Source organism: Mesocricetus auratus, unplaced genomic scaffold (assembly GCF_017639785.1).
Source record: "Mesocricetus auratus isolate SY011 unplaced genomic scaffold, BCM_Maur_2.0 Super-Scaffold_6730, whole genome shotgun sequence".
Taxonomy (NCBI): domain Eukaryota; kingdom Metazoa; phylum Chordata; class Mammalia; order Rodentia; family Cricetidae; genus Mesocricetus; species Mesocricetus auratus.
In genome coordinates, this window is record NW_024429184.1 from 10202823 (window position 1) to 10215414 (window position 12592).

The 12592-nt window shown below is 42.3% G+C and overlaps 1 protein-coding gene across 1 annotated transcript; it reads left to right on the forward strand.

Moving 5' to 3' along the window:
• Positions 1-1818: 1818 nt before the first annotated feature.
• On the forward strand, positions 1819-8645 carry LOC101835789 (bile acid-CoA:amino acid N-acyltransferase). Its single transcript, XM_005078713.4, has 3 exons — positions 1819-3366; positions 5138-5340; positions 7243-8645. The coding sequence occupies exons 1-3, from the start codon at positions 2904-2906 to the stop codon at positions 7834-7836; spliced, it is 1260 nt and encodes a 419-aa protein (XP_005078770.1). The 5' UTR covers positions 1819-2903; the 3' UTR covers positions 7837-8645.
• The last annotated feature ends 3947 nt before the right edge of the window (positions 8646-12592 follow it).

Sequence of the window (12592 nt, forward strand, 5' to 3'; positions counted from 1 at the left end):
ACTTTCATTTGGAACAACACACTGTGCTAGAGACAATTTCTCTGGTGGTGTTTTCTGCTGGTGGTGTTTTCCTCCTTTGTTTATCCAAGACAGGATCTCCCTACGCAGCCCAGGCTTGCCTTAGCTTCATTCCGCTTCAGTCTCCCCAGCCCTGGGTGCCCAGGAGCTCCCCGCCAGCCACACGGTAGCAAAGGAGGTAGTTTCAGGGGAGTGTGTTGCAGTGAAAGACTTGCTGGGGCCTTTCCACAGTAGCGGCCCTGCTGCTTTTGTTTTTAGTATCTTTAGCTCAGGCATTTATCCAAAGTCCAAGTTCCAAGGTCTTCTTAGGCACCTTTCTCTATTCAGCCAACTGATGCCTGGTTGAGGAGACACGTTTCCCAGCTCTGACTGGATAGGCTGTAGTTTTTAAACGCCGCCGGTATTCTTAACGTTTTCAGAGCCTCCGGGTTTTCAGAGTTGACCTTACCCTGAGCACCTCGCCATTTCTGGTCATCGCTGTCCCACAGCTGTGAGTACTGGCTGTATCCCTTTCTATGTCACTTGTTCCTTAAATATGCTTAAATAAGTCACTCTAACATCTGGCAGCTCTCATAATTATCATCTCCTAGCCCATTGGGATCTTGATAAAGTACTATAAGTTATCATTATCTACCTGCAGAAACCCTATATGATTTGAAAAACAGCGATAAAGGCAGCACATTTATCATATTTCCACCTATGCCGTATTTTTTGTGTAGCCTTCATAACATAGTTACTCTTATTTTGAACAGCCTATAGACTTTTAACTGTATTTAAGCTCATGTATGTATTTATTTAAGTGATGAAATTTTGGAAAGGGCTTTTATATTTACCCAGATAATAAGTGTGTTCTTGTTCTTTGTTTCTCAGATGCATTAAGTTGTCTGCTTGGAATAACATCCCTCACATAGTTCATGTCTTGAAATATAATTAACTGCAGATGTATTTTCTCCTTTTCCCTCTGGAAATTTCTTCCTTTTGCCTTCATTTTTGATGTGTATATTTGTTAGGTGAGGAGTTTCAGGCACTTTGCTTGTATTTATTTTTCTCTTTCTTTTTGGGCACTGAGGGTTTATTGTCTCCTGCTTGTTATTTCAGGTTTGTTCATTTCCTCTATAACATTGCCACTTTTCTCTGGATATATTATCATTTGCTGTGTGTGCTACCAGTTTGACTATAATGACAACTGGGCTTTCGCTGTTTTTGTCCCTGTTTGTTACATTTCTTGTGACTGTAGTAGCATGGTCCTTTTCAATGATTTGAGGAAAATTCAGATCTAATTTTTGCAAGCATTTCTCCTGAGCCAATATCTAATGTGTCTTTCTAAGGTGCCAATTATTAGAGAATTTATACTCTATGTTAAACCATATATATTAAAATATTTCCCATGTCTCAAGTGTTCTAATCTTTCGTCTTGATTTTTCTCTCCATAGTTTAGTATGAGCTGTTCTTATATCTGTTGGCTCCTTTCTATTTGCTGCCTGATGATTCCAACATCTGGACTACTTCTCTTTCTATTATAGTGATTTTTTCCTCTTGTATCCATGAGTTTTTATAACCTTTATGTGTAATATTAAAAATAGATTCTAGATGTATTGTCTGAAAATAATATCTGGGGGAAAAAAGAGGACCAGAGATATTATCCATGGATAAAATAACTTGCTGCCAAGCCTGCCAAGCTGAGTTCTATCTCTGGGGTCCACATGGTGGAAGAAGAGAGAGAGTCAACTCCCATCAGTTCTCTCTCTCTCTCTCTCTCTCTCTCTCTCTCTCTCTCTCTCTCTCTCACGCGCACGCACACACACACACACACACACACACACACACACAGGTTTTGCTCCTCTGCCTTCATTCTTTGGAAGGCAGCTGCTATATTTTAAATGAAGGCTTGAAAGCCCCCCAGGGATTCATCTCAGTATGTGTCCCTGCAGCCAATCTTTGATGCACTGTCCGGCTTCTGGTAATGCCCTGTAGACATGCACGAGTAGAGACATGCTCTGAAGTGAGTTTCTCAGAGTTCCATCTTAGCACCCATCAAAAGCATACTCCCCTTTTCTCTTATTTTTCACATCTCTCTGTGCGATTCCTTTTTGCTGTCTTATAATAAGTGAATAGCAGAGTAGGAGGGAAATTTTCTTGCCTGCTAGGAATAGCTATTTTGTCACATGCTGGAGTTTGATTCATTTAGATGGGTGGCATTCTCAGCAAAATGAGTTACAATGAAAACAACACAGCAATCAGATAAGTAGATCAAAATCTGATGATAGTTTTGGTTGTTGGGAAGACTGGCCACTCTTGTGTTAACATTTAAGAGCAATATAGTAAGTATTTCAGCAAACCTTCTGTGTAGTTGAAGGCCTTGTGTGCTCCCAATTTTGTTTTAGGACTGTATAAATCCTAAAATCAAAGTGACAGTTATATCTCTTTTCTCTAAGACAGAACACACATGTCCCCATCGAAGAGATTAGGCAGTGGTGTTACCTGTCCCGTACAGGGAGCTGTTCAGGCAATTAGCATGTTTTCAGCCTCACATCTCCATCCAGGTCCAGACTTGTGAACGATGACAGAGTGAGATGTCCTCCTTGATGTCCTGATACCAGGCATGCAAAGTTGGAGTGACGCTTGAACTTCTAGTGCTCACCCGCATGCTCCCTCGCTTCTAGAAATCTGTTGAAATCTCTCGGGTGTCTTGCGTTACAAAATTATCACAGTCTATTTGCAATAAATCAATGCAGAGTTGAAACTGAATCATAAGAGGTCTGACTCCTGGTCCCTCCCGTCACTCATTAACTTTATTTTGCCGCTGTATTTCATTTCTGTTTCTTTCATTTTGAGGTTTTGGTGAAGATATCCCCAGAGAATTGTTCAAGGTTCCCACTGCGAAAATGGCCAAGGTGACAGCCACTCCTGTCAGCACACTTGTTGACGAGCCTGTGCACATCCGGGTCACAGGCCTGAAGCCCTTTCAGGTGGTGTGCCTTCAGGCATCCCTGAGAGATGAGAAGGGGAATCTGTTTGCGTCGAAGGCCTACTACCGGGCTAGCGAGGTAGGGGAGGTGGATCTGGAGCAGGATCCCTCGCTTGGAGGAGACTATATGGGCGTCCACCCCATGGGTCTTTTCTGGTCCTTGAAACCCGAAAAGCTGCTGAGTCGACTGGCAAAGAAAGATGTGACCATCCCTTACGAGGTCCACATAGAACTCCGTGAGCCTCACTTTCCCATAAAAGGTGTAGTTGTCAGTCCGCCAATGGACAGCCTGACTTTGGAAAGATGGTATGTGGCACCTGATGTCACCAGGATCCAGGTAAAGGAAGGCCGCCTCCGGGGAGCCCTCTTTCTGCCTCCAGGTGAGTAGAATAACTCTGGGTATGTCATCATTGTTTCCCTTTTGGGATGCCTTGTGCCTCTAGGAATTTAGCTTGGTATATAGATCTCACCATCCTGCCTGAGAATCCGGGTTAATGTTGGTTCAGAACAAGAAATAGGCCATATTCCACTCTAATCCAAGTTTCATTTCCACCATTCTGAAGCTTGTTTATAGGTATGCCTACATGTTGCAGAGTTCCTGCACTGGAAGGTTTCTGAAGAGTTGGATGCAGGTTAAATGTAGTTCATTCAAGTCTGGCTGATTGAAGACTCTCACACATCTGTTTTCAGGAGCAATAGCATATTGACGTTCAGCTTAAGTACCGTACTATAGTTTTGCACTAACAATCTCGTATACTTTTATATCCAGAATAAAAATATCAGCCATTCCATTGTGCTTAGTTTTGTTTCCTTAGTATCCCACCTCTGTTTAAAACATGTGTATTGGTTCAGGCCTCTGCCTCAGGCTGCTTTGCTGGCACTAAGCGTGTCATTTGCTATCTTCTGGGACATTGGGTATGTAAAGTCTCTTGGATCAAATGATCTGCTGGAGCTCAAAGGAGGGATGAGATCATTTGGCCACAAAGAGGTTGAAATAAGTGTCAAAACATTTCAGGCCCTTCATCGTTCCCTCCCTCCTGCTCATCATCTTTGTTAGTGTACTTACCTGGCAGTTTGTAAACCAAGACGTACTGTGTCACCTCATTTCTCACACTAAAGGAAACACAGCCAATTAAAAACTCATCCGTGCCCCTTTCGTGTGATGCCAGTGTTTAAATGCACATGGCCAATCTTCCTGTTCTAAAATCAAGTTTCAGGACAGGGCATTTATGATAACCACTGTGGGTGGGCTCTGGTTTATGGAGAAATGTTCTGTCCACTCTGAGTGAGTGTGGACTGATGTTCTGGCATCCCTCCTCTTTCTCTGTACTCTAGACTGCAAGGAAGAGAAACTATAAAAAGAAAGAGCTCCTCGTGCCCGTCTTCGGAGAGGGGAGGTTTTACCAGCTGTTTCATCAGCTAGTGGTTAGCGGGATGTAACAGAGAAGGGTGTTTAAACTTTTGGTGTTGCTGTTGTTTTCTCAGCCCTGAGAGTAGACATGTTATGCAAGTGTTGCAGGACTGACCTCCTGAGCTGCAGCTCTTCCAAGATGTTTTAGCCATTGTAACCATGAAAGACATCCTTGAGCTATGTCCTTCACTCAAAAAGAGAGAATGTTTGTCTAACTAGACCCTGTGAGGGCTCACCCTCAAGGACACGAAAATCTCCAACTAGGACCTTTCTGAAAAGTTCTGCTTCTCCTAGGTGGCCTTTGGAGATAGCCTTAATCAGCCTGTAGTGTTTCTCGAAGGAAAGCACATATAAACAGACATATTTTGTATCTAATTTTAGGACTTTCATAGATTTCCTAAAGCTCAGTTTTTGTACCCTTTATTGGTTAAGAAGCCCCAGAACATTGTTTTTTTTTATGATTTTCTTTACTCAAAGACCATGGAAATGAACCCTCCTCTAGGCTTCAGGAATTAAATGTGTCAGTGCATGTAGTTTATAATAAGATACCTACAAGTTACATTTCCCTGTATACTGAGAAGGCTTCACTTCTGCCCCAGACACAAGGCTGAACATTTGAATGTTTTATTTGAGAATTTACGCATTAATACCAAGGTTCAGTTGTGCTTGTTGGCTTTATATTCTTGTTGTCTTTCCTTCTTGTTTACATATGTGACCTGTTTTATGTCACTCTTTTCCAGGAGAAGGTCCCTTCCCAGGGGTCGTTGACTTGTTTGGGAGCACTGGTGGACTGGTTGAATTCCGGGCCAGTCTTCTGGCCAGTCATGGCTTTGCAGCCTTTGCTCTGGCTTACTGGGCCTATGATGACCTGCCTTCTCATCTGGAGAAGATAGATCTAGAGTACTTTGAAGAAGGTGTAAAGTTTCTCCTGAGGCATCCTAAGGTAATTTTAAGCTCATTAGTCTACTCTTATCCCAGTGTTGTATTAACTGCAGTGCTATGTGACTTACCTTAACTTCGAAGTGAGATTCTGCCAAGGCTGTCTTTAGTGCTACAGAGAACAGCTGTCTTTTCCTCTTTCTGGTTTGCATGTTCCACTTGTAACTACTTATCATGACTCCCCTCCCACCCTCTATATGTGTGTGTGTGTAAATGTGTATTTATATATGTGTATGCACACACACACACACAATCTATATGTACTAGGGAGGGATGTTTGTGTACAGGTTTCTGTATGTGGGGGGAAAGTGTGATCACTTGTGTGTGTGTGTGTGTGTGTGTGTGTGTGTGCATTAGTGTGCATATGCTTGTGGAGGACAGAGGTCAACCTTGAGCATTGTTCTTCAGGAGCTATTCACCTTGGTTTTGAAACAGAGTCTCTCATTAGAGGCCGGGAGATTCCCTATCAGGATAAGCTGTCTAGTTAGTGAACCTAGGGTCCTCTTGTGTCCGTCTCCACAGGACTGATGATTTTACATAGGTTCTGGGAGCATAACTTATGTCCTCATACTGCATGGCACTTAACTGACTGAGTTATTGCCACAGCCCCAGAAGTTGTATGTATTTGCATCTATAAACAAACAACTTGTGAACATGTTTTCCAGAACTGAAGTCTGAGTCATCTATCCCCAGAGTGCTAGACCATGAGAAGAAAACAAAGCAAAAACAAACAAACAGCCTTATGTTAATATTTAGCCCACCACAAGCCGCTTTTCTGGAAAATGTAGAGTTCCTGATCAGCAATTCTCTGGTCCTATCTGCTAGTGCACAAGATAGCTGTGTTTCAGGCACTAAGTCAACGTGTCAGCGGCTTAAGATAGAACTGTCAAAAACTCAGACTTTGATGTCATGATTGTGTGTTATTTTGAATGAGGAGAAAATCTATCCATGAGTAGAATATGTTGGCCTTTACAACAGACACTAAATAGATATGTAGCAAAAAACAATAAGCTCAGACGCATCAAAATGCACCCCCTGAGAGTGGATACATCACTTTGCCACCGAAAATCAAGGTCATATTAGCCTTAAAATTGTGCATAAATGTCTTTTCTGGGTAACTAGCACACCTGAATCACTTTTACTCTTTATTGCCTCCATTTTTAATGTGTGAAAAGTCAATTTATAGCCCATGCCTACTGAGACTCTTTGATCCTGCTGATCTATCTGTATACACTGTTGTAGAATTTGTGATACTCTAATAATCTAGGTGTCTCCCTATGGTCCTCACCTCCTGTCTTTTCATCTGGCAGGTAGTTGCCAGATGAAAAGACATGAAATGATATTGCTCCTTTGCTGGGCGAGATTGATGATTGACAATAAAACGTGTATTGAGACACTCTGATTTGAAATCTTATGAGATCAAAGCTTTCTATTCAAGTTCCATGCATTGTCCTACCCCTCCCCCCCCTTTGCTCATGTCTCTTTCTGTAGGAAGTTCATTCCTCATTACTTACTCCCTAACTAATGCTATTTGCAATAAGACATTGGCTTTGCTTGTTTTCCTGGCTACACTGGTTCTTGTTTGTGTATCCTGTGGTGACTACTGCATGCTGGAGAAAGACTTCACTACAGACCTGCATTTCTAGTCCTGGCGTGATATTTCTTGAAAGTATTTTAAACTCAGAACTAGGCATAGTACTGAATCCAAGATATCTATAGTGAATGAATCTCAATTAAATAAACAAACCACATTGCAGGACTCTAGCTACTTGACATGCAAGCATCTGGGTGGGTTCTTTATTTATTTTTTTAACTTTCCTGTTACTATTCCTTGTTGAAGTTCTTGATTGTTTGAAATTGCGGATTTCCTAATGAGAAAATAGCATCTCATTTTTATTGTTTTTAGGTCTTGGGCCCAGGTGTTGGCGTTGTTTCTGTCTGCAAAGGAGCAGAAGTTGGACTCTCGATGGCCATTAACCTAAAACAAATAAAAGCCACTGTACTTATCAATGGGCCCAATTTTGTTACCAGTGACCCACATGTGTATCACGATCAAGTCGACCAGCCCGTACCATGCAATATAGAATTTGTGACCACCAATGCCTTAGGACTTGCAGAGTTTTATCGAGCCTTTGAGGAAACTGCAAATAAGGATAGCAAATATTGTTTTCCCATAGAAAAAGCTCAGGGACATTTCCTCTTCGTGGTGGGAGAAGATGATAAGAATCTCAACAGCAAGGTACACGCTCATCAAGCCACAGCACAGCTGATACAAAGTGGGAAGAAGAATTGGACTCTGCTGTCTTACCCTGGGGCCGGTCACCTGATTGAGCCTCCCTATGCCCCCTTGTGCTCGGCCTCAAGGATCCCCTATGTGATCCCGAGCATCAGCTGGGGGGGAGATGTTATTCTACATGCGGCCGCACAGGAGCATTCTTGGAAGGAGATACAGAAGTTTCTCAAGAAACATCTCCTCCCAGATATGAGCAGCCAGCTCTGAGTGGACTCGATGGTATTACTGGGAAGTAGAGCTGTCCAGCACTACGTCTCACCTTCCGTAGAGGGATGTCTCTGATGTCTCACTGGATGCTGAAGGAAGCTATCAGAAGAAATGCTGAGAGTGGGCTGAGAGTGATAATATCTTGACTTTGGAAGGGGAAAAAATGTTTTCCATGTAATGAAATGTCAGGAAGTGAGAGCCCCATATCTGTAATAAATAAAATTGTAGGCCTACCTTTCCTAAAGTTTTCATCATCGTAACAATCTTCTGTAATCATAATTATTAAGGAAATTATTAGTGATAAACCACGGGATACTCTGCTTTGTAGAGGAAACACAAAAAGTATTATATGTTGGCATTGTTACTAATTTCTCAAGACTCACATTAAATATGCTTAGATCGTTCTCATTGTCACTGGCAACCTAGACGGGTATTTTAAGGCATTGTGAATGCTTGTATGTATACAGGACCGTTGAATCCATTTACAAACAGCTTAGCAAATGTTAATAAATAACTTTTGCCTCTAAACATTTACAGCGTTTCAGCCTTCTCTGTAATAAGAAGGGAGCAATCTGACTGAGATCTACAGAAGTGCAGCCAAGAGAAGCAAGCACGATGAGGAGGACTGTGGCCCTTTAGGTCAGGGGTTAGCAGTTTAGTTTTGTGTTGTGTCTGTAAAGCACTATGCCATGAAATTTCCACTTTGTCATCTGTAAGTCTTCTGTCAGTACGCTGCATTCTGCTATGATAATAAGGGAAGTATGTAATGAAGATGATGTCTGAATTCCAATTAAACTTTTAATTCTGTATACCGAAATTTACATTTAATAATTTTGTGTTGAAGACAGTAATGTTTTTAGAACTTTACAAGCGTTTGCAAATGTAAATCACTGTTAATACATGGACAGAACACAAGTAAGCTTCAGGCTCACAGGGCAAAATTTCTAGAGCCTTCCAAATGGCACGGATATTCCTGAACTACTAAATTGAAAGGGTAGAAGTGGAGGGTAACTGGTGGCCGATAGGGTGAAGATAAATGTGTGCAAATACACTTCAGATCATCTTTGAAGCATGATGGGAAACCAGGGGAGGATTAGCATAGTGGCAACACAAGGACCCTTCTTCTATTTCTGCCTGAATACTTTTATTTCTGTCTGCTTTGTGAGGCTTTCTCCTGTTGAGATAAAAACAAATAAACAAAAGCTTATCTGTTTGTGGTGGAACAAACTGCCCCTCCCCTCTCACTTTTCACACATGTGGTCAATCAGAATACTTTAACTTGATTATGATAATCACTCAATTGCAACGACAGATACTTCCAGCATCGCGTTATGTAATATGTCCAATGGCAGGTATTAATATTGTTACTCCCAGGTTGGGTATATAGGAGGAAAGTTTCTACTTATAATTCATAATATTGGCATTTGTTCTGGTGCCTATGCCACTAAATTATATTCTAAGGGATTAATCTTAAATAAAATATAATTAATTTCCTCCTTTCAGAATCACTAGAATGTAATACAGTAGACTCCTAGATAAGAAGATATTGCTTCCAAAACTATCAATTGTGCATTTTTTTTTTTTTTTGGTTTTTCGAGACAGGTTTTTTCTGTATTGTTTTGGAGCCTGTCCTGGAACTCACTCGGTAGACCAGGCTGGTCTCGAACTCACAGAGATATGCCTGCCTCTGCCTCCTGAGTGCTGGGATTAAAGGCATGTGCCACCAACGCCCGGCTCAATTGTGCATTCTTATTTTTATTGTGTTAGTCAGATTTTGTTTTTGTCAGTGCGACAGAATAACTCAAGGAAACAACAGAGAACAGATTTACTCGGCTCACAGTTTCAGAGGTTTTAATTTATGGTTACTGAACTCTGTGTCACTTGGCCCTTGGTGGTTCAGTAGAATATGACTCCAGGGAGCATGTGATGGAGTAAACTAGCTTATGTCCTTGCAGATGGGAGATGGGTGTGGCTAGGAATACAATGTCCCTTTGAAATTCAGAGATCTGGCCCAGGGACTGACTTCCTTCAACTGAGCTGTTCCTCTTAATACTTCATTGACTATAAACTCATCAATGGATTAATTATTTAATGAGGTTCACACTCTCATGATCCAATCACCTATTAACAGTGCTGGCAGTTGGGGCCCAAGCTTTCAACACATGAGTTTTTTGATGCACACCTGTCTTAGTTAGGGTTTCTATTACATTCAAACTACCACCTTCCATTCCATGGCCCCCATAAGCTTGTAACAATATCATAATACAAAATGCAATCTCTGCAATCCACTATAAAATCAAAAACAAAACAACAACTGAAAGACCCCTACCCAGGGCCCCTTAGGAAAAGAAAAACAAGGCTAGGCCATTGCCTAATGAAAAAACCCAGACCAGGTGCCTTGCCCAGCTGGCAGGATGTCAAACAGGATCTGTGGTCACCAGAGCAGTCATGGGATCCGGATAATAATTGCTGAAGCGTGCCAGGGTCTTTCATGAGGTAATACCAGGAAACTTAGTCCGTGGGAACTACCCCTGCCCCCAAGATGAGCCAATGAAATGCCTGTTGCTATGCTGATACTTATGTAACCATTAAAACTCTATAAATATTGTGCTCCCTGCAAGCCCAGTATGCTCTGCACCCATGTTGCAGTAGTATCCGCAGGCGCCTGTGTACTCAATAAATCACCTCTTGCATTTGCATCCAGTGGTTCTTAGGCAGAGGGTTCGGTTCAGTGCCCGGAGCTTTGATGCCGAGGTCTTTCACAACAACGACAAGAAACCCAGATCACATACTTGCAACATATAATGGCATAGGATATACATTACCATTCCAGCTGATCAAACTCCAAACTGTGCCTCTCCATGTTCCATGTTAAAATGCTTTTCATCTCTCCAATTCCTTTCAGCTTTGTTGACAGCAACATCCTTCTAACCCTTGGGCTGGGTCCGCTCCCTGTTAGTAGATTTCCTCAGCAGGTACTCTACAGCTTGGCATTTCCAACATCTTGGGGTCTAAAAGGGTTCAGTTTCACCGATTCACATAATGGTCTCTCTGGGCCTCCATTCAGGGACACCCCTGACATGTGTCTGGCCTCAGTGGCTTTCATTAGTCACGGAGGAATAGTCTATAACTCCTTTCTTCTATGCTTGACTCTAAATCGAGAAGTATGTGGGTGAAGCTGCCAAGTTCTGCTGCTTCCTGGGGCTGGAACATGGCCCCCTCGTTGAACTACATCTTTGCCAGCTTCCTATTTTCAGTGGTTTCCTTCACTGACTAAGCTTGTTCTGGAACCCGCTCTGTAGAGCAAACTGGCCTCAAACTCAGAGATCCACCTGACCCTGCTTCACAATACTGGGATTAAAGGCGTGTGCCACCATACCTGGCCCTAAACTTTCCTTTACTTCCTTTTCACGTGTTGGAAATTCAGGTGGGTGCAACTTGCCCTGAGGTCACCACTCCCTTTATTCCATTTATTTTTTGAGACAGGGTTTCTGTGTGTAACATCCCTAGCTGTCCTGGAACAAGCTCTGTAGATCAGCCTGGCCTCAAAGTCACAGAGATCCTCCTGCCTCCCTCCCTCCTGAGTACTGGGATTAAAGATGTGCACTACCACTGGTTGGCTTTATTCCATTTCTTAATCTGTTTATCTCCTTGAATACAGTACTTAGCTCCATTCCACTTCCTGGCGCGCCTTTTCCTCCTCAAACATTTTCCATGCTCAGTTTGCTTCTTTTCATTGTAAATCTCCATTACAGTTAATACTGATAACCACATGGCAGAGACTACACTAGGCTGTTTTAAGATTTCTCCTGCCAATGGAATTAATTCAACACTTTTTACTTTAGCCTCAAGCAGACATTATGGACAGGGGCAAAAGTCAGCCACATTCTTCACCACAGTATCGCAAAAACGATCTCTAGGCCACGGATTAATATTCTTCTCTTCTGCAACCTCTTGTGCCAGGGCCCCACAGTTCATCAAGTCATGCTCAGCACCATGTATGTCTTCCATGCTCCTACTAGGATGGCCCATTAAGCAGCACTCTAAGCATTCAACTGCTCTTCTAATCCAGTCTCAAGGTCCATATTCCTTCAAACAAAAGCATGGTCCAGCCTTTCACAGCAACACCCCAGTCCCTGGCACCAGCTTCTGTCTTAGGGTTTTCATTTCTGTGAAGATACACCATGACCATGGCAAACTCTTATAAAGGAGTTTATTAACATTTAATTGGGTGGTTTATAGTTTCAAAGGTGTAGTCCATTGTCATGATGCCAGGACATGGTGGCATGCAGGCAGACTAGCAGCTGAAGGTGGAGAAAGGAGCTACATTTTGATCATTCAGGCAACAGGAAGTGATCTGAGTGTCACACTGAGTGAAGCTTGAGCAAAGGAGATCTCAAAGCCCACCCTTGCAGTGACACACTTCCTCCAGCAAGGCCACACCTACTTCAATAAGGCCACACCCCCTGATAATGCCATTCCTTATGAACTTATGAGGACCAATTGCATTCAGGTTACCACAATGCCTTATATCCAAACCCTGTCAGCAATCCTGAATTATACAGTATTAAAGAGATATATGTTATAGTTGCCCCTGGCATTTGAAGGACATTGCGCATTAAGTGATCTATTTCTGCCTCAAGCTTGATTATTGTGTATAAAGGTAAACAGGGTGAATGACAATGTCAATTCTTACATAAGTGGATGGGTGTTACTTTCACATAAGTATTAGTAGCAATTTATTGCAGTCAAATTT

Bases quoted from the DNA above. Each gene is read 5' to 3' on its own strand.
- LOC101835789 (XM_005078713.4), top strand. From the start codon at position 2,904: ATGGCCAAGGTGACAGCCACTCCTGTCAGCACACTTGTTGACGAGCCT. The intron at 3,367-5,137 runs GTGAGTAGAATA...ACTCTTTTCCAG, and splicing joins AGCCCTCTTTCTGCCTCCAG to GAGAAGGTCCCTTCCCAGGG. The intron at 5,341-7,242 runs GTAATTTTAAGC...TATTGTTTTTAG, and splicing joins TTCTCCTGAGGCATCCTAAG to GTCTTGGGCCCAGGTGTTGG.